At 45.4% G+C, this 22,530-nt stretch overlaps 1 protein-coding gene across 6 annotated transcripts in view; it reads right to left on the reverse strand.

Moving 5' to 3' along the window:
- Positions 1-22,530, reverse strand: part of LOC119951685 (protein unc-79 homolog) — a 269,084-nt gene that overhangs the window by 241,555 nt on the left and 4,999 nt on the right. For 5 of the 6 annotated variants that reach the window (XM_038774926.1, XM_038774915.1, XM_038774935.1 and 2 more), the window contains exon 3: positions 1,150-1,454. In XM_038774926.1, the coding sequence (XP_038630854.1) occupies positions 1,150-1,454 (305 nt within the window). The remainder of the gene's footprint in view (positions 1-1,149; positions 1,455-22,530) is intronic. The other variant, XM_038774945.1, reaches the window with a different exon arrangement.

Consider the following 22,530-nt stretch of genomic DNA (forward strand, 5'->3'; position numbering starts at 1 on the left):
TGCCGAGCATCCTTCTGAAATGTCTTCTTTCTTACAAAATGATTCTCTAGTTCAAAAGCTCTACTGTAAAACTATTGGCATTTCAATCAGAAGTGAAGGAAACGTTCTCCATCAATATTTGGGAAAGAGTCTCGCCGTGATGCCTTGAACTACCATTGATTTTAGTATATTAAAAATAAATAGCAACTGGCGTGGCCACAGTCATCAAAGTTCTTTCTGGCTGGTGACAACAACGGTGTGTCTCTGTAATAAGGAATGGTTGGGCTGGAGCAATCTCCAACATGGAGAGTTATTGATATCAGTCATCACGGTGTCATCAGATACCAAGCAACGGTCACAAAATTCCCCAAAGGGAGGAATGCAGGAACAACAAAAGAAAATTCACTGAAGAATACTTCCATCCACCCTGGCTTGAAAGTGCCATAGGCATAATATACACACATGTGGTCAGCAAAATGAGGCCCAGGAACATACAATGCAGGAAATTGCCTTTAAAAAGGGAGTCCCAAGTAAAAACTAAATAAACGATTTGATAACAAATAGAGTCAATTTATAACAAAAAACTCAAATTAAAGTGGAAAATTGAAATGCTTGGTTGAGGAACAGTTTCTTTCGAAGAAACAATGTGCTTTGAAGCTTATATTTTGGTATGGGTACAACCAACAGTGTCACATTCAGAGTCAGTAAATCCTATACAAATACTACCTTACTTTTTCTCAATTAAGGAACAGAAATATTGAAAGTCAGAACAGAAGGATAACTATCATTGTAACAGATTGATTCTATTCACTAGAATTAAATGCTGTAGAGAAAATTTAATTTGTAATTATTATTCTAAATCCCTGCAATATTTAATATTTTGATGCTCACATTTTCTAGTCGCATATAAATGCATGCATGCGTGATAAGCAATGCATAACACATCCAGAAGTTGATTTATGTAATTTTATCCCTTCATGAATGGATGGATTTATTTGGTTTCAAACTAATCACTTTGCTACCTGACTTCAGTGATATAAACATAGAACATTGGAACTACTTAAAACAAAGCTGTATAAAATGCAACGATATCCCAAATATCAGAAAATGATCCACAAACTGATACTTTCCTGAGAGAAATTTCCACTAATAATAGCAACCACTGCTTACCGTGTTGTCCGTGTTGTAGTAAAGGAACCAGATCAAGCAGGGTCACCAGTGTCACATAAAGGCCTTGATAGTCCAATGAAGGATATTCTGAAAGCTGTGCATCACGACTTTGCTGACTACGCTCAGAGGGAGCATCACGGAGGACGCTGTAAAGGAGGGAGCGAGTAACAGTAGGGTTGATGGAACTGACTTGTGGTCTTAGGGATGGGGTGAGTGGGAATGGCACAGGAAAAAGACACATAGTCATGGGCACTGTCAAATTGGAGCCATCCTGGTTGTCCTTCCTCCCTATGCGGGACAAAATGCTGTTTTGGAACAAAGAAAAAAAAGAGACAACAAAGACACAAAGAACAGCACATTACATTAAAATGACACTACAGACAACATAATAAAATACCAGATCAAAAGAGCACATAGGATCCAAACCCAGAAAATAAATAATATCAATTATGTTATGAATATTCTACAATAACATTCTACTATGCACATTTGGAATGGAATCAATATTACTTAATTATTGCATCCTATGTGCTATCTGGTAAGAAGGAGCAAATAAATATAATGACATGTTTTAGGTGCCACCTCCATGTAAAGTTCCTTATATGGATATCAAATAAAAGGCAATACAAGAATGCGGAAGGAATTGTGTTTGAGAACAGAAACTTAATTACCAGCAAGTAGGTTTGGTTAGTTTTAAAAGGAGAGTTCAAGATCATTTTAAATATGACAAATCTAGTTGATGTTTTCTAATGTACATAACTAGATTGTTAACTAAATGCTTACTCTAATGCAAAAAGATGTCAATTTAGAGTCGCATTTTACAGTACAAAAGAGGCCCTTCGGCCCATTGTGGCTGCGTTGGCCATCAAGCACCTATCTATTCTAATCCCATTTTCTAGCACTTAGTCCATAGCCTTGTATGCTAAAACGGTTCAAGTGCTCATCTAAATGCTTCTTAAATGTTACTCTGCTACATTTTTTAGGAAAGGTTTTGAAAATACACTTAGTCTGAAAAAATTATATTGACTCATTTTATCATTTATCATTAACACAAACAATTAAAATTCAACCAGCCATACAGCTGCACATTTTAGCTGCAAAAAATGATCACCTGTATTTAAATCCACTGTTAATAATTAACAATTTCTCTGCTGCCACTATCATAAACAGCATTGCTACTCCTGATAAGCCAACTGTAGTGACTTTGACTAAGCCTATTTGTTGAGTTATTCTCTCCATTTATCCTCACCCCATGACACAACCAAAGGCAAATGGCCTACTTCCATCAGCAGCTTACTGCAGCTCTGGAACCACCCCACAGGAGGTGCATAAGAGTGACACATGGTAATATATTCACTAATTTACTTTCCTTTACTACTGGAAAATAACACCACTCAATTCATTACCGAAAAATAAAACCACTCAATTCATTGAATAGCCAACTGGAGGAATTAAAGCTGGTACTTCCCAACTCTGGCTTTGCTTCCACAATTACAACAAAAACATTCATTAATATAGCATCTTTAACTTGAGGAAATGTTCCAAGGTGCTTCACAGCAACATTAAAAATGAAAGACTGGGGGCAACACGGTGGTGCAGTGGTTAGCATTGCTGCCTCACGGCGCTGAGGTCCCAGGTTCGATCCCGGCTCTGGGTAACTGTCTGTGTGGAGTTTGCACATTCTCACTGTGTTTCCGTGGGTTTCGCCCCCACAACCCAAGAAGATGTGCAGGGTAGGTGAATCGGCCATGCTAAATTGCCCCTTAATTGGAAAAAATTAATTGGGTGCACAAAATTTATTTTAAAAATAGAACAAATAAATGAAAGACTGATACTGAACCAGGCAGATTAGGTCGGATGACCAATGTGAAAAGTTTTAAGGTGTGACTTAAAGTTTATAGGAATAGGAGGTAGCGAGGCAGAAAGGCATACGATAATAGAAATAATAATAATAATAATAATAATAATAATAATAATAATCGCTTAATGTCACAAGTAGGCTTCAATGAAGTTACTGTGAAAAGCCCCTAGTCGCCACATTCCGGCGCCTGTTCGGGGAGGCTGGTACGGGAATTGAACCCGCGCTGCTGTCTTGTTCTGCATTACAAGTCAGCTATTTAGCCCACTGTGCTAAACCATATGGAAGTTTCAGAACATGGGGCCTCAGCAACTGAGGGCATAGCTATCAATGGTGGTGCAATTATAATTGGCAATGCACGAGCAATTCCGGTGGCTATGATGGAGTAGGAAGTCACACATTTGGGAGCTCCCGTTTTAAAGAGTCTTATCGGCTCTTTTGAAAGCGCAAAACGGAAATTTTTCGACGTCTCCCGGTGGCAGGGCCGGCTCAAGGCACCGGCAACTCGGGCAGTCGCCTGGGGCGCCATGTGCTCGGGGGCGCCAGAGACCCGGGTCCCGCGCATTCGCAGTTGGGCCGGTGCCAACCAGCGCATGCGCGGTGGCCGCCCTCCCCCAGGGCGCCCCCCCCCCTCGGTCCGTCCCCCCCCCTCGGTCCGCCCCCCCCCCCTCGGTCCGGCCCCCCCCCCCCCCCTCCCAAGGGCGCCGAAGTTCAACTTGCCCGGGGCGCCAGCAACCCTAGGGCCGGCGCTGCCCGGTGGGGGAAGGTGTGCTGAACGACTTTCCCCACAGTCCATGCCTCAAACTCGGAGTGGAAAGGGGGAAAAAACAGCAGCAGCTCCTCAGAAAAAACGGGGAAAGGGATCCAAGATGGCCACGGACAAAGCTCCAGAGGAATGGAGGCTCTGGGCCCAGGAGCAACAAACTGATCTCCTGCGCTGCTTTAAAGAATTCAAGGATGAGGTACTGAGCTCTCTGCAGGAAACGAACAGAAGGCTGTCAGAGATTCAGTCCACCCAGGGTGCTGCCATCAAGGAGTTGCAGACGCAGGCCACTGAACGAGAGGAGGAGGCCGTGGTCCTTGTGAGTAAGGTGGAGGGGCACGAAGCACTCCACAAGAAGTGGCAGGAACGCTTCGAGGAGCTGGATCACCACATGAGGCGGAAAAACCTGCGGATCTTGGGCCTTGCGGAGGGGCTGGAGGGATCGGACCTGACAGCCTACGTGGCTGTAATGCTGAATTCGCTAGTGGGGGCCGGGTCATTCCACCTTCCCTTGGAGCTGGAGGGAGCGCACAGGGTGCTGGCCAGGAGGCCCAAGGAAGATGAACCCCCGCGTGCGGTGCTGGTGAGGTTCCACCGGTTCAGTGATCGGGAGTGCATGCTGCGCTGGGCCAAGTAGGTGAAGAGCAGCAATTGGGAGAATGGGGTAGTACGGATCTACCAGGACTGGAGTGCGGAGGTGGCTAAGCGGCGGTCCGGATTTAATCGGACGAAAGAGGTGCTTTATAGAAAAAATATAAAGTTCGGAATGCTGCAGCCCGCGCGCCTGTGGGTAACTTATTTGGACCGGCACCATTATTTTGATTCCCCGGAGGAGGCGTGGGCCTTCGTGCGGACGGAGAAACTGGACTTGAACTAGGGGTTGGGGGTTGCGAGGTCGGCTGTAAGATATTAGTGCTGGATTCTGCTGTTGCTGTGTTCTCTTTTTCTTCTGGTTTTTTTCTTCTTGTTTTAGTACTTTTGCAATTTTGATATGGTTATTTACGGAGGGATTGTTCTGCTATGTTTTTGTTTTTGTGCTGTGGGGCATTGTTTGGGCTGTGTATCTTGAGGGGAGGGTCGGGGGGGTCTGTTGTATTCTATGTCGGAGTGGGGGTATGGAGTGGGGCTGATATTTGGGAGCTGCGTCAGAAAGGTGTGGTGGGGCAGGGCGAAAGCGCGGGCTTTCCTCTGGTTTCCCACGCTGCGGGGCTGGGGGGTGGAGACGGTGACGGGGGAGGCGGGGCGTTAACTGGTTCTTCCCCGCGCTGGAGCGGTGCCTGGAGGAGGGATAGATTGGGGGATGATCCCACTTCGGGAGGGGTCGGGCTATTGGCGGGAGTTTCTAGGGTCAGCAGAAGTTAGCTGACCCACGGAAGTACAATGGAGGACGGTTCGCGGCTGGGAGGGTTCCTAGCCTGGGGGGCAAGGGAGGGGGGGTAAGGGGAATACCGGGTTGCTGCTGGTAGGGTCAAGAAGGAGCTGGTGGGGGCTGGGGGGACAGAGGTGAGGGGTTGTCGCTATGGGGACGGGGTCGGGCAGGGGGTGCTGGCCTGGGGCAGGCAGTCGACGGGCTATGGCTAGCCGACGGGGGAGGGGGGCGGGACGCCCTCTGATCCGGTTGGTCACCTGGAATGTGAGAGGGTTGAATGGGCCGGTGAAGCGGTCGAGGGTACTGGCTCACCTGAAGGGGCTAAAGGCAGATGTGGCAATGCTTCAGGAGACCCACCTGAGGGTGGCGGACCAGGTCCGCCTGAGGAAGGGATGGGTGGGGCAGGTTTTCCACTCTGGGTTGGATGTGAAGAACCGGGGAGTGGCGATTCTGGTGGGGAAAAATGTGTTGTTTGAGGCATCGGAGGTGGTGGCGGATAAGGGGGGTAGGTATGTAATGGTTAGGGGCAGGCTACAAGGAGAGAAGGTGGTACTGGCTAGTGTGTATGCCCCAAATTGGGACGATGCGGGCTTTATGAGGCGTATGTTGGGACGGATCCCGGATCTGGAGGCGGGAGGTGTTGGATCCTTCACTGGATCGGTCCAGCTCTAGGACGGGTAGGAATCCGGCGGCGACCAAGGTACTGAGAGGGTTTATGGACCAGATGGGTGGGGTGGATCCATGGAGGTTTGTGAGGCCGAAGGCATGCGAGTACTCTTTCTTCTCCCACGTACATAGGGTCTACTCTCGGATAGATTTCTTCGTGGTGAGTAGGGGACTGATTCCGAGAGTGGAGGAGGTCGAGTATTCGGCCATTGCAATCTCCGACCACGCTCCGCATTGGATAGAGTTGGAGATGGGGGAGGTGCGGGACCAACGTCCGTTGTGGCGGTTGGATGTGGGGTTGTTGGCGGAGGAGGAGGTGTGTAGGAGGGTCCGGGCAAGTATTGAGGGGTACCTTGAGGTGAATGACACGGGGGAGGTTCAGGTGGGGATGGTCTGGGAAGCCCTGAAGGCAGTAATTCGTGGGGAGCTGATATCCATCCGGGCACACAGGGAGAGGAGCGAGAGGAGTGAGAGGGATAGACTGGTGGGAAAGATGCTGGAGGTGGACAGGAGGTATGCAGAGGCACCAGAGGAGGGACTGCTGGGGGAGAGGCACAGCCTGCAGGCTAAATTTGATTTGCTGACCACGAGAAAGGCGGAGGCACAGTGGAGGAAGGCACAAGGGGCAGTGTACGAGCATGGTGAAAAGGCGAGTAGGATGCTGGCTCATCAGCTCCATAAGCGGGATGCGGCTAAGGAGATTGCTGGAGTGAGAGACAAGAGTGGGAATGTGGTGCGGAAGGGGGTAGAGGTGAATGAGGTCTTCAAGGACTTTTACAGGGAACTGTACCGGTCGGAGCCAACGGGGGAGAGGAGGGGAATGGAGAGGTTCCTTGACAGGCTTTCTTTCCCGAAGGTGCAGGAGGAGAAGGTGGAGGGGCTGGGTGCGCCGATTGAGCTGGAGGAGCTCGTTAAGGGGATCGGGCAGATGCAGTCAGGGAAGGCACCGGGGCCAGATGGGTTCCCGGTGGAATTTTATAAAAAGTTTGTGGACCTAGTGGGCCCCTTGCTGGTGCGGACACTCAACGAAGCGTGGGAAGGGGGGACTTTGCCCCCGACGATGTCCCGGGCGCTGATCTCGTTAATTTTAAAGAAGGACAAGGACCCCCAGCAGTGTGGTTCATACAGGCCCATATCACTCCTCAACGTGGATGCTAAGGTGCTGGCAAAAATCCTGGCCACCAGGATAGAGGACTGTGTGCCAGGGGTTGTACACAAGGACCAGACAGGTTTTGTGAAGGGAAGGCAGCTGAACACGAATGTGCGGAGATTGTTGAATGTCACCATGATGCCGGCGATTGAGGGGGAGGCAGAGATAGTGGTGGCGCTGGATGCGGAGAAGGCCTTCGATAGAGTGGAGTGGGGGTACCTATGGGAGGTGTTGGGGAGGTTTGGATTTGGTGAAGGGTTCATTAGATGGGTACGGCTGCTGTATGAGGCCCCGACGGCGTGCGTGGCCACGAACAGGAGGAAGTCGGAGTACTTCCAGCATTACCGAGGGACCAGGCAGGGTTGCCCCCTGTCCCCCTTGTTGTTTGCACTGGCAATTGAGCCGCTGGCGATGGCGTTGAGAGATTCAGAGAGGTGGAGAGGCTTGGTGCGAGGTGGAGAGGAACCTAGGGTGTCGTATGCCGATGACCTGTTACTGTATGTGGCAGACCCGGTGGGAGGGATGCCAGGAGTGATGGAGTTGCTAGCCGCGTTTGGGACCTTTTCAGGTTATAAATTAAACTTAGGCAAGAGCGAGGTGTTTGTGGTGCACCCTGGAGACCAGGAGGAAGGAATTGGTAGGCTCCCGCTTAGGCGGGCAGGGGAGAGCTTTAGGTACCTGGAGGTGCAGGTGGCCAGGGACTGGGGGACTCTTCACAAGCATAACTTCACCAGACTGGTAGATCAGATGGAGGAGGAGTTCAGGAGGTGGGACATGCTGCCATTGTCGTTGGCGGGGAGGGTACAGTCCGTCAAAATGACGGTGCTTCCGAGGTTCTTGTTCCTTTTTCAGTGCCTGCCCATATTTATCCCCAGGGCCTTCTTTAGGAGAGTGACCAGCAGTATTCTGAGCTTTGTGTGGGCACATGGGACTCCGAGAGTGAGGAGGGTGTTCCTGGAGCGAGGAAGGGATAGAGGCGAGCTGGCGCTGCCCAACCTTCTGGGGTATTATTGGGCAGCCAATGTGTCAATGGTGCGTAAATGGGTGATGGAGGGGGGAGGGGCGGCGTGGAAAAGAATGGAGATGGCGTCATGTAGAGGTACGAGCCTGGGTGCCATGGTAACGGCACCGTTGCCGCTCTCCCCTAAGAGGTTTACCACGAGCCCGGTGGTGGCGGCGACCCTAGGAATCTGAGGACAGTGGAGACGGCATCGGGGGGAAACAGGGGGCTCGATGGAGGCTCCACTGGGTGGCAACCATCGGTTCATCCCGGGGAACACGGATGGGGGATTCAGGGGGTGGCAAAGGGCGGGCATCAGCAAATTGAGGGACCTGTTTATTGGCGGGAGGTTTGCGGGCATTGGGGAACTGGAAGATAAATTTGGCCTTCCCCAAGGGAACATGTTGAGATACCTGCAGGTAAAGGCGTTTGCTAGGCGACAGGTAGAGGGATTCCCTTTGCTGCCCTCGCAGGGGACGATGGACAGAGTGCTTTCGGGGCTGTGGGTAGGAGAGGGGAAGGTGTCTGACATCTATAAGGTAATGCAGGAGGTGGAGGAGTCGTCAGTGGAGGAGCTGAAGGCTAAATGGGAGGAGGAACTCGGGGAGCAGATAGAGGACGGGACTTGGGCGGAGGCCTTGGAGAGAGTCAACTCTTCCTCCTCATGTGCGAGGCTTAGTCTCATCCAATGTAAGGTGCTGCACCAGGCCCACATGTCCGGGACTAGGATGAGTAGGTTCTTTGGGGGTGAGGACAGGTGCACCAGATGTTCGGGGAGTCCAGCGAACCATGCCCATATGTTCTGGGCATGCCCAGCACTGGAAGAATTCTGGAAGGGGGTGGCGGGGACGGTGTCGAGGGTGGTTGGATCCAGGGTCAAACCAGGGTGCAGACTCGTGATTTTTGGAGCTGCGGTAGAGCCGGGAGTGCAGGAGGCGAAAGAGGCCGGTGTCCTGGCCTTTGCGTCCCTAGTAGCCCGTCAAAGGATTCTGTTACAATGGAAGGATGCAAGGCCCCCAAGCGTGGAGACCTGGATCAGTGACATGGCGGGATTTATAAAATTGGAAAAGGTCAAATTTGCCCTGAGAGGATCAATACAAGGGTTCTATAAACGATGGCAGCCTTTTCTGGACTTCCTGGCTCAGAGATAGGTAACTTGGTCAATAGCAGCAGCAACCCAGGGTGGTGGTTGGGGGGGGGGGGCATTATTGTAGTGTTTATTCTGTAACTTTATAGTGTGTTAATTTGCGTTGTTGTTAAAATGCTGGGTTGTTCATGGGGATGGGGCGAATGTATATGATTGGTAATATTATTGTTATTTTCGGTATTTTACTAAGGTGCGTCAATGTTGTATAAAATCAAAATTTTTCAATAAAAAAAATTTTTTTTTTTTAAATAAATAAATAAATAAATAATAATTGGCAATCCACAATATGCCAGCATTAGAAGAGCACAGATATCTCAGAGGAGTGTGGGGCTGGAGGATATTACAGCGATATGGCCATGGATCGATTTGAAAACAAGGGAGATAATTTTTAAGTCAAGATGTCGTTTGGCCAGGAGGCAATGCAAGTCAACAAGTACAAGGATTACAAGGGAATAGGACTTGCTGCAAGTTAGATTTGAGCAGCTGAGATTTGGATGACTCAAATTTATAGCTGCTCATTAACTTAGTAGAGATAAAGAAATTCTGTAAAACCAATACTGTTGGGGTTAAATTATAAAGTTTCTAAAAACGAGCACAGGGATCGCAAAGCAAGATTAAACCCACATCCGTTCAATGTAATCTGGCAGTACATCAACTTTGTGTTGCCTGCTTATTTGAATGATTGTTGCATGCATCCAAAGTTTACCATGCTTTTCATTGCTGCATGCATCAAGAAGGATTCCAAAATCGTGACTTGCTAGCATTATTTAAAGTTGGCCTGTACTGCTTAAAGCTAGCTTGCATCTCTTAAAGGAGCGGTACATTTTGACTGGAAGAAGTTCTGCCAGTCGTGCAGGACTGAATCTGAAAACAGTGGAGAATGTCACTTCATAGGCTAGAGAGCAGGCCCCAAGCTTTTCGAAAGCTACACTGGAGATCTTAGTGGAGGTAAGATGTCCTGTATCCACAGAGTCAAGAACCCCTTCAAACACACATCCAAAGGCCAGTGAGAGCAGCTAGCCATGGTGGTCAATGCCAGGAATCAAGTCCTGAGGATACAGCTTCAAATGCCACATCCTACCAACTGCACTACGAGTCTCAGCCACTGCTCAATTCACCTACTAATCTCTACCAATCAGGACTCAAACCGAACATTCATAGCTTCAGCTCATCCTTAGATACTTAATACTGCTGCAAGCCGGACACCTATAATCTGCAGCTTGCACACATTGCCAGCTATTCAACCATGACAATCACATCACCCAAACATCACTGAGACACTTCCCTCCCTCTTACTGGACACAAAGATACAGAAGGCAGCAGAATTTAACCAAAGGGGAATAAGTGCACATGTATGTCCTAACCTTCTTGGAGGAGACAGTGCGGCTGTTACTGTAACATCCATCAGTGGGGCTGTGGCCAGCAAAAGTTGAAACCATCAATAATATTGTCATGCCTAATCCTTCTATTTGTATCCCCATTCCCCTCAGCCCACACACTCTTGTAGTTCACCAGCGACAGATGGTGTAAACATACACCTCTCATTTTTCACCCTCCTGTGTGACCTTATCTCTCGGGCCTTTTTTTTTTTGGACACTTCAGAAGTGTAAACTGTGCTCTACGAGGCCCCGATGGCGAGTGTAGCCACAAATAGGAGGAGGTCGGAGTACTTTCGGCTGTACTGGGGGACGAGACAGGGGTGCCCCCTGTCCCCCTTGCTCTTCGCGTTGGCGATTGAGCCCCTGGCCATGGCATTGAGGGAGTCAGGGAACTGGAGGGGCCTGGTGCAGGGTGGGGAGGAGCATCGAGTGTCGCTGTATGCGGACGACCTGTTGCTGTATGTGGCGGACCCAGTGGGGGGGATGCCGGAGGTGATGAGGATTCTTAGTGAATTCGGGGGTTTCTCTGGGTATAAGTTGAACCTGGGCAAGAGTGAGTTGTTTGTGGTGCATCCGGGGGATCAAGAGGAGGGGATTGGTAGGCTCCCACTGAAGCAGGCAGGGAAGAGCTTCAGGTACCTAGGGGTCCAGGTGGGTGGGAGTTGGGGGGCCCTGCACAAGCTCAACCTCACAAGGTTGGTGGAGCAGATGGAGGAGGAGTTTAAGAGGTGGGATATGTTACCGCTGTCATTGGCGGGGAGGGTGCAGTCCGTTAAGATGACGGTGCTCCCGAGGTTTTGTTCCTGTTCCAGTGCCTCCCCATCCTTATCCCGAAGGCCTTTTTTAGGAGGGTCAACAGGAGTATTACGGGATTTGTGTGGGCGCATGGGGCTCCGAGGGTGAGAAGGGTGTTCCTGGAACGGGGCAGGGATAGGGGGGAGCTGCCGTTGCCCAACCTCTGTGGGTACTATTGGGCTGCCAACGCAGCGATGGTGCGTAAGTGGGTAATGGACGGGGAAGGGGCAGCATGGAAGAGGATGGAGGTGGCGTCATGTGTGGGCACGAGCCTGGAGGCGCTGGTAACGGCGCCGTTGCCGCTCCCCCCAATGAGGTATACCACGTGCCCGGTGGTGGCGGCTACCCTCAAAATTTGGGGGCAATGGAGACGACATAGGGGAGAAGAGGGGGGGCTCGATGGAGGCCCCGATACGGGGGAACCATCGGTTTGTCCCAGGGAGCATTGATGGCGGATTTCTGGGCTGGCACAGGGCAGGGGTTAGGAGGCTGAGGGACCTGTTTGTGGAGGGGAGGTTCGCGAGCTTGGGGGAGTTAGAGGGGAAGTTTGGGCTCCCCCCGGGGAACATGTTTAGGTACATGCAGGTGAGGGCGTTTGCCAGGCAGCAGGTGGAGGGGTTCCCCTTGCTGCCCCCACGAGGGGTGCGGGATCGGTTGCTCTCGGGAGTGTGGGTTGGAGGAGGGAGGATTTCGGACATATACCGGGTAATGCAGGAGGTAGATGAGGCCTCGGTGGAGGAACTGAAGGGTAAATGGGAAGAGGAGCTGGGTGAGGAGATTGAGGAGGGGACGTGGGCGGATGCCCTGGAGAGAGTGAATTCCTCCTCTTCCTGTGCGAGGCTTAGCCTCATACAGTTCAAGGTGCTGCATTGGGCCCACATGACTGGGACGAGGATGAGTAGGTTTTTCGGGGGAGAGGACAGGTGTGCTAGGTGCTCGGGGAGCCCAGCGAACCACGCCCATATGTTTTGGGGGAGTTTTGGAAGGGGGTAGCAAGGACGGTGTCGAGGGTGGTGGAATCCAGGGTCAAGCCAGGCTGGGGACTCGCAATTTTTGAGGTTGCAGTGGAGCCGGGAGTGCAGGAGGCGAAAGAGGCCGGTGTTCTGGCCTTTGCGTCCCTAGTAGCCCGGCGGAGGATCTTGCTCCAATGGAAGGATGCGAGGCCCCCAAGCGTGGAGGCCTGGATCAATGATATGGTGGGGATTATTAAATTGGAGAAGGTGAAATTTGCCCTGAGGGGATCAGTACAAGGGTTCTTAAGGCGGTGGCAGCCTTTCCTGGACTTTCCTGAACGGTAGGGAAATAGGCCGGCAGCAGCAGCAACGGGGGGGAGGGGGGGGGGGTGTTTGGATCGGTGGGGAGAACTGTGTACATGGGTTTGTGGGATGTGGCGGGTGTTATCTCTTTCCCTTTTGTTGTTTGGGTGTCCTTTTGGTTTTTTTCTTTTGTTTGTAGTTGCTTTTGAAGTTGGGTGGGTATTGTTCTTGGGGTGTTACTGCAGTTGTTTTGTTAATAGAGTTGAGATGTTTATATTTTGTAAAAATTTCAATTTAAAAAATTTTTTTTTTTTTTTTTTTTTTTAAAGTGTAAACTGACCAGGCAAGAGAGGAACATGAAGAAGGTAGAGGTGAGAAAGGCACAGTATCTTCATTTGATTTCACATTTGGAGCCAACAGCTCAGATATTGGGACTGCCAATACCTTAGAGGACAGAGGTAGAATTGGTATGCAGTGAGACACTGGGCATGAGTGACCTGCAGCCAGGGCAAGTGGCAACGATCGTGCAGGTGCTGGTCAGCAGAGGGAGAGGTCACACCTGGTTGTGCTGCAGAGGACACAGATATGCACTCTGATGGGGCAGAAGACGGACAGAGCTGATGGGTAGGTACACTGCAATTCTGGTGTACCAGAAAGCCTACCAGAATGCCTGTGGTCAACATCAATGACCATGAAGATGTCTAGCACCAATTTGGCACAGGTCTTTGCACAGAGCTGGGAGACCATCCTTTTCAGCACTGGCCAACTTCATTTGCACACTTTTTTTCTTTCATGGGATATGAGCATCACTACCAAAGTCAGCACTTGTTGTCCATCCCTAATTGACACCGAGAAGATCCTGATTTTGACCCAGCGACAATAGAGAAATAGTGGTAAGTTACAATCAGGATAGTGTATGGTGTCAGGAAAATATTAGTATCTTGAAAATATCAGGGAAATATAAGAAATTAAAATATTTTCTGCTGGTAATATTCTGGTTATATACTATAAACTGTGGGAATATGAGAGATAATTAAGGCAGGGACAGAATGACTTTGTAAATATAACTGGTGCATTTGATATGTTGATGAACTTAGCAACACTGCAAACAGATGTTTTCCTGAGGTAAGTTAATAACAAAGAAGAACAGAACATGAATATATTTGACTAAATTGTTAAGGATTCAAAGGAAGAGGTACAAGGTGTGAAAAAGAGGTGTCGTGGAAAGGTTCATAAAGTAGTTTACTTTGCTTTTAAATTCTAAATATTTACAATCAAGAGGTGAATATAATTAAGTCTAGGGAAGTGGAGTTTGAAAGGAGTTAGATCTGATAAGGGAAAGATCAAAAGGGGAAAACGCATTTAAGGAAATATTATAACATGTGTAGGGAGCTATTTTGTAGACCTCGGCCAACGGTAGGAATAGCCATTTAACCCCCAGCAAGCATTGTCTGCGAAGAAAGCCTAATTTGAAAAGCAAGCTGCTGGTTCGTCAGAAGGAACCCTGAAGAGACATGTGGTTACAGCTACTGGAAATTTATAGGTTTTTAACTCTAAACGGTGCTGTGGAACAGTTTGGGGAGAGTTGGCTCGGAAGGTAGTTAAGTTTAGGTTGTTTGGAACTTGTTAAATTAGCATTACCATGTTTAGCCTTTGCCTTAGTTAAGGGTATTTCTAGTTTAGAATATAGAAGAACAATAAATACCTGCAGCGGAGAAGGAGGCCATTCAGCCCATCAAATCTGCACCAAGCGTCAAGAGCTCCCCATCTAGGCCCACTCCCCCGTCCTATCTCTATAATCCCATAACTGCACCTAACCTGCTTACCTTTGGACACCAAAGGGAAATTCAGCATGGCCAATCTACCTAACCTGCACAACTTTGGACTGTAGGAGGAAACTGGAGCACCCAGAGGAAACCCACAGATACGGGGAGAAAGTGCAAACTCCACAGTCACCCAAGGTCGGAATTGAACCCGGCTTCCCGGCTCTGTGAGGCAGCAGTGCTAACCACTGTTCCACCGTGCAGCTTATTGTTATTTATTTTATTTCTTAATTAACATTTATTTTATTAAAATCATCACAATAATTCTGGAACATCGTTCACTGGATTTCAAACCTTTCCTCATACTATACCAAATTGCAAATATACTGTTTAGGGCAGTTGTTTCAAGTTACCCTTCTGGGACTTGAACAACTCGGCATTTATCATCAGATGTGCCCTTAACAAAATTGGGGGCTCTTCGTGGGATATTAAAAGAATAATTATTTGATTAGCTTAAAATTAGTGAATTTAAAGGCAACAAGAATGAGGAGACGATTGAACCAGGAGTGGAAAAATGAGTGGGTGATCGCAAAATGGATTTGACAATCGATAAGACTTGTCTGGGAGTAGAAAATATAATCTTGGAGGGTTTGCAAAAGGTAAACAAAATTAAACTTGGAGAAAAGTTACAATTTGGATTAGCTGCATGGGTACAGAAAGCAGACGTACTTGAAGGTGTAGCACAGCATTTGGGATGGAAAAGAATACCCGAGAGACTGAATTCTTCAAAGAATGGACTGAAATTCAATTGCTGATGAAAAAAACGTGAACTGGAAGAAATAGAAAGAAAATGAAAAAAATGAAAATCGCTTATTGTCACGAGTAGGCTTCAATGAAGTTACTGTGAAAAACCCCTAGTCGCCACATTCCGGCGCCTGTCCGGAGAACGTGAACGAGAGGAACGAGCATTTCAAAGAGAACGGGCAGAAAGGCAGGAGAGGAAAAAAGCAAAAGAATGAGAAGACAGGAAAGGGAATTGGACATGGCAAAATTTTTAAAAATAAATTTAGAGTGCCCAATTCATTTTTTCCAATTAAGCAGCAATTTAGCATGGGCAATCCACCTAACCTGCACATCTTTAGGTTGTGGGAGAGAAACCCATGCAAACACGGTGAGAATGTGCAAATTCCACACGAACAGTGACCCGGAGCTGGGATTGAACCTGGGACCTCGGAGCCGTGTGGCAGCAGTGCTAACCACTGTGCCACTGTGATGCCGGACATGGCAAAGTTAGAAAAGGAGGAACGAGAAAAGGAGAGAGAGAATTTCAGCTTAGAAATCTGACAATTAAAGGAGAAGCAGGAGGTGAATAGGAAGGAGTTATTTCTAGAATAAAACCCAGTGGGGGGGGGATGTTTAAATCTGGCTCTTCCAAAATTTGACGTTAAGGTTAAATATTTTCTAATTAATTCAGGAAAAACAGATGAAGTGGCCAAAAAAATCTGGGAAATCACTGCCTGAATTTGAAACCTTTCCTCATACTATAGCAATTTGCAAAAATACAGTTGAAGGCAGTTGTTTTCAGTTTCCCTTCTGGAATTTGATCAACTCAGCATTTACCATCAACCATGTCTATGACAGTGTGTTAGAGGCTAACCTGCAGTGGTGGTGTTCCCATGTATCTGCTGCCCTTGACCTTCTCAATGTTAGAGGTCACAGGTTTGAAAGGTGCAGTCGGAGAATGTATGGCAAGTTGCTGCAATGCATCTTATATATGATACATACTGTGTCGTGCCAGTGTGACATTAAATATTTAAGGAGGTGAATGGGGTTCCAATCAAGTAGGCTGCTTTGCTCCTGACGATGCCTAATTTCTGGAGTATTGCTGAAGCTGCACACATCCAGCTAAGTGAAGACTATTCCATCATAATCCTGACATGTATGTGCCTTGTAAATGTGGACAGGCTTTGGTGGGTTACAGGGTGATTTACATGCCACAGGTTCGCTTGTGCATCTTTTCCTACCCTAGTGTGCCTGCATAGTGCTACTCAAGTGATTTTAATCTATTAATCTTTATTATTGTCAGAAATAGGCTTACATTTAACACTGCAATGAAGTTACTGTGAAAATCCCCAACATGGCTGATAGAAGACTGCTGACTTTTAGCAGAGGTGATTGCAAATGGCCTTCGAGGGAGACCTTGAGCAGATCTGGGTCTAGAAGATTCAGTCATGAACTACAACATCTCAGCATGAGGACGACAGCAGTCTGATATGCTGGCTGCCAGGCAACAGCAAGGATACCAGTGAACAGGTTACTCGGATTGCCGAGGCACCACTCCAGGAGAGGGGCAGTACTGCATGGAGCATAAACCTCTCTCAGGATTACAGCATTCATTCTCAACCCTTTGCCACTCCACTAGAGGTAGGCACTAAGAGAATGCATAATGGTGATTAGATGACTTGTATATGTAATGTGGCATCATTTCATTCATAAATTTAATTTGGAATGTTTATTTTAAGTGGTTTACATTTTTGCATTACGACCAAGCTAGCAAACAGCAGGGATGGGGAAGCGTGGGGGTGTTGTGAATAGGGAATTTGGCTTCTGCTAGTTAGAATCAATTGGAGTTCTTCGTGGACATCCCAGGCAGAAAGGGACCGTCTGGATTGCCTCCTACCTTCCTCTTGCTCCTGTCCCTCAGCTGCTCATCATATAACAGGTGAAATGGGCCATCCCCTCTTTTGGCAAGCTTATGCCGCATGCAGTAGGCCACCATGGTTCTTGATATCTGCTCTGTTGATATCTGCTTAATTGCAGCTCACACAGCAGACTGATGAAGGGACCACAGTCAGGACCTTCGGCATTGAGTTACATGATACATGCCTGATGGCCACACACCAGCTGGATGTTGAGTGAGTGCAACCCCTTTGGTTCTGATACAGCGGAGAGCTGGCATGCGGTGCCAGCAATGCAATGTGCAAATAATCAATGGCACCCTGCACCATGATGAAGCCTGCAATCCTAGTGCAGCCTGCTTACTTTACCTTATTTTCTGTAATTAGCAATTCTTCAATCAATCTCAATGACCTCCCTTACTCAACAGTTGACGGCAAATTGCAAGGTGCTGCAAATATCTTCATCTCAAGTTTGGAAGAAGCCAGAGGCTTAAATGTTCATCGCAACAGTCACCTTCACAGCCAGTGGCAATGTATCTCTTTCCCTGCCCTGAGGATGCAGTTGTGGCTACAATAGGTAGCAGATTTCTGTGTACATTCTTACTGAAGTACAAGTTTCTCACACATTGATGCTCACGGAGGTTCATGTAAGAGAAGAGTTCCCTGAGCACCATGAGGCAGATATGGTCCTTCGCTGAGAGCCCTCTCCTCCACCCTCTTCCAGAGCTTGTTCTGCTCTGTGTGTCCTCTCTTCATTCTCAAATCATGCTGCATTCCATGGGAATTGACTGCTAATGTACCCATGCCCGAGAGCAACTCACTTGACGTCAGCAGAAAATCACCATTCCTTGCAGACTTTTACAACTTTAAGAAACTACAGAAAGTCCCAAAATGTGTATAGTGACTGCCAGAAGAAATCAACCAGCAATTAACTTCTATTTAGTTGATGATCCCTTTAAATAGCCCATGTGGGAGGTATTTTCTGCTGCTGAGTATGTGTTCAGTTGTGTGAGGTTATGAGAGGATGTCAGCTGGAGCCTTGAGCTTTAAAATCGCACCTCTAGATTCAAATCAGCATTGTGCATGTCATGATTTGCCTGCTCTGCATACTTACAACAGATGTTCACTGTGTGCATTAATGTCCTAACAAATATACTGACTGGCACATTTCACTTCACAAGTATGTGCATAAGCCACGGACACCATTTTGGAGCAATAAGATCACTCAAAATGCCAAAAGAAATGTGCAGTAGCCTATAGTTCCATTTTTTCTATGACCATCACAATTCATGAGACACCTCATATTCCTCATAATCTGCACGAGAAAGCAAACATTTTTGTTGTGAAACATAATGGGAGGCGCACTAATCATTCAGTTCACTGTGTTGTAGAGTAAGGGAAATTGACATGATTTTAGTAAGGGAACATACCCAGGAAAGCACTTATGCGGGGTTTGGGGTGAATTTGCAGGTGAGCTACCTCTGCGTACTCTTCAAATCTCTAGAGAGCATTACAAAACACCGGAGTTTTTTTTATTCATTCGTGGGACGTAGGCTTCTGTATTTATTGCTCATCTATAATTGACTCACATGTAGGCCAGACCAGGTCAGGATGACAGATTTCCTTACTTAAAGGATATTAGTGAACCAGATGGGTTTTTACAACAATGATATGAGACTTTTAATTCAGGTTTTTATTGAATTTAAATTTCACCATCTGCAGTGGTAGGATTTGAACCTGGGACCCTGGTTTACTAGTCCAGTGACAATACCACAATGCCACCGTCTCCCCTATCCACTCAGCCTAACCATGGGACAACCAGGGAGGAAATAAAATTGAAAGAATAGGAAGGATGTATTTATGGCAATATACCTTTTTTTCACATTACTTCAAACCATACATAATACATAAAAATGCATTTTTTTTAATAACCCCACTGCACAAAAATGACAACATAATTTAGTCATTGATGGTGTCTTATCTTCACTAAATATAGGGTCAGTAACTACACAATCATCTGTAAAAATAATTCATTCACAAGGGGGTGGCACCTATGAAACATGTTTAAGGAGAAGAATAAACATGTGTGTTTGATATATAAATCTCTAAACAGCACATGTTTATCACGCCAAAATAATGTCTGTATGTAAATTATGATACTGTGACAGTATCATCAAGGGTAATGAATTTTAACAGGTATATGATTTAGTAAAAAAAATATAGAATTCTAAGATGTAACTAAACTACAATTGTAGGAGTTATAAAAAAATATATACTAAAGGTCAATGACTGATAGCATATGTTTATGAACTAATGGTAATGGTAGTTTATGTATGCTATTGATTGTTCCATAAGAATTACTGAAATAAAAGGTTCACTTTTTTATTTTCTGTAATACAAACACTATTTTGTTCTCTCTAAATGTGACAGCATTATTTAAGTACAATAATAAGACAAAAAGTTGTGCATTGCTGGTAGGAAACATGCTCTGAGATTTTAAATACAGTGATGAATATTTGAAGTGCAATGCACTGAAGGAGGCTCTCAAAACTCAGTCGCAAGGTTCCACATACCAGACATAACAATTTCATAAGATATTTTGAGATTCAATCTCCTGGGATCGATATTTTCCTGCATAATAATTATTTCCAATTTGTTTTCAAGCAGACAAATGCAGGGCCTTTTAATTAGACCAACACACAAGTTAAAACCTAGAAGGATCAGCCCTGTATAAGATGGCACTCTTCATAATTTAGAAGGTTGTATGATGAAACTTTAAATGTCTGCTTCTATTATCATGTATTTGTCATGCTTTATACAAGTCCGACAGCCCCCAATTTAAATTGTTGGCCCAATAAAAGGTTTTCGCCAATTACTTTGGCTATCCTGTTTTATGCAATCAAATTATTTTATGAACAGTTTTACAACGTTATTGGGATTTGAAGTTATTCATGAGCATTATATAAACCATAGAAATACTTGCATTATGGAAAACCTTAATTTTAGAAAATATCAAAAGCTTTCGTGATTCCAAACACGCATTTCAAAAGCTGCAATAGGAATTTCTTATTTAAATGAGTGAATGCACAACCTTTTGCCCTCATACTTCAAAAAAAATCAGCAATGTAATATTAGAGAATAAACACATCATCTCTGTACTTCCAAGCACTGTAGAGTCATTTAATGAATGTACTTGTCAAGTTAAACCCCTGATATAACAGAACACTCTTTACAACTGCAAAACCCCACATCTTCTTTTAAGTACTCTATTTCAGCATTTCAGTCAATAATGAATCTCTTGTGTATTTGAAGTTGTTTAAATGCTAAAACTTAATTAATTGAACATGCTTATCAATAAACACAACTTTATATTTGGTTAATTGACAAAAATGCTGGTAAAGTGATTTATGTATTTATCCTTCAGCGTAGTTCCTGAACCCAAATAACTTCATAACAGTTGATATAATGCAATACAGGCTCCACCTCGGATAGCCATAATGAACTAAACTCAGGATTTCTCAATCTCACTAGTAGGATATCAAATAAGAGTAAAACGTGTTTTTTTTAATTTCCAGCAGGATATTAATAACCTAAAGGCTGCAGCTTGTAAAGAGTTACAGGCAGCTTTAAGTTTTGATTACATAGCCCGTCATTTAGTACTAGAGGAGTGTTTGTTTTGAATTCAAACTCTCTGGTGAGCCATCTCACCCTCAAGGACCATTAGTGTGTTAGTAAAATAATGGATAATTTTGAAAATGTAAAATTTTGGTGGCCAGAAAATGATGTATTCTCAAAAGGAATATAGTGATCTAAAATCTGAACCTGAAATTTATACCATCTATTCCATTCTCAAATTTATATGGCCCTATTTAAGTTAAATGTTCTACATCAGCAGTATAACTTTTTTTTTTAAACCTGGCCATGATTCAACAAATAACAATATCAAGAATGTGACCATTCATTCAAAGCAAAATTTACAATACATTTGATGGTTTGTATCTAGATTTATTCATTTGTAATTTCACTTTGCATTGTTATTTCAAAATTTAAAATCTTTGCTGTTTTTGACTTAGATTGGGAATTGACTTTACAATGCTTATACTTTCAAACAGAAATATAGGTAAAAATAGTTCCTTTTTCTAATTCCATTCCAGCATAAGAACTATAATTTATTTTCAGAACTTGCTCAACAATAGGCATAATTTTTTTACTCTTTGTATTTTATTCATGACCACTATACTGATTCCAACTGCTAAACTTTATTTTCTTTTCTTCTCACAATCTTTTAAATAACTTATTTTACTGGCGGCTCATTAAGACTAAGATTAACAGTACCAGGAAATATAACATTTTCCACTCCGCATCTTGAATCAATATCAATCACTCCAATCCAAATAAAGCACATGAAAGATGCAATGTAAAGTGTCTCCAATACTGAACCAACAATGTATCCAATGTCCAGCTTCCGAACTGCACCATTTATCACATCCTCATTATAGCTCCAACATTGTCTAATTCATGTCAGTATCTTCCAAATTGTAAGACTTTTTTCTTATTTTGTTTTACTGCCATGTATCCACTTGAAGCCAAGTGAAAACAGCCCACACTCAATTCAGTAAGAGTAGCATCAGAAGATGGTCCAACTTGCTGATATTTGGCTTAAGCCAAAATACAAAATTGTTCCAACAATCGCCCCTCATTCCCGGTTCTCCATCAAAATACTGCAAAAATATTTTTCACTCTTACTTTGATCCTCATTTTTGAGTTACGGTCAGCACATCCTAAATTTCCTTACCCATTCCCTCATTCTATTCATCACTTACCAAGGTAAAGTCTGCTCTCAAATTTCTATAAATAGTATTGTGCAATTTGCTAATGAGGTGATGTATGATAGCAGCCTTTGGAAAATTCCATGTCAATTGTCTGCCCTTGAAGAGAGTCGCCATCTGATCGTTCAGTGAAGACCAACAAAAGGACAATGGTAGGGCACCCAAATTCAATTCAAATCTTATTTGCCATCATAGCATCTACTCTCTACCAGGTCTAAGTGTGGCTTTCCTCACGGGCTTTGTTGTGTGATAATTTGATGCCTTAATACATTTTAAAGAGTTCCTAATGGAGATCCTAGAAAGAACTGTTGCTGTCTCCAGGATGGGAAAAGCCTAGTAATCCCGCAGATTCTTTTTAAAACTAGAGCTCAATAATTTAATATTTAAGTCACTTCCACTCATTTATTTTTAGTTTTTCTGATATGTTGAAAACCCACATTTTAAGATTTAATGGGTTTTACTTGCCTGCAAAGGCGCAAATGTTTATTTATTTTTCATTTTGATGTAAATGTTTCCTTCTTTCTTTGTTAGCAGATAATGACACTTCCATTCTTTTAACTGGCTGAAGTACGTGAAAAACCGATGAGTGAAATTGTATACTGTGGCATACCAAAAGCAGTAACACAATCATACAAAATTTCCTTGTCAACTATTTTAACAAAGGAACTGATCCTTGTGGCATGATTTCATCACATTTCTACTTTCTCAAGTATTTCAACCGGCTGATG

Source organism: Scyliorhinus canicula, chromosome 2 (genome assembly GCF_902713615.1).
Source record: "Scyliorhinus canicula chromosome 2, sScyCan1.1, whole genome shotgun sequence".
NCBI classification, from domain to species: domain Eukaryota; kingdom Metazoa; phylum Chordata; class Chondrichthyes; order Carcharhiniformes; family Scyliorhinidae; genus Scyliorhinus; species Scyliorhinus canicula.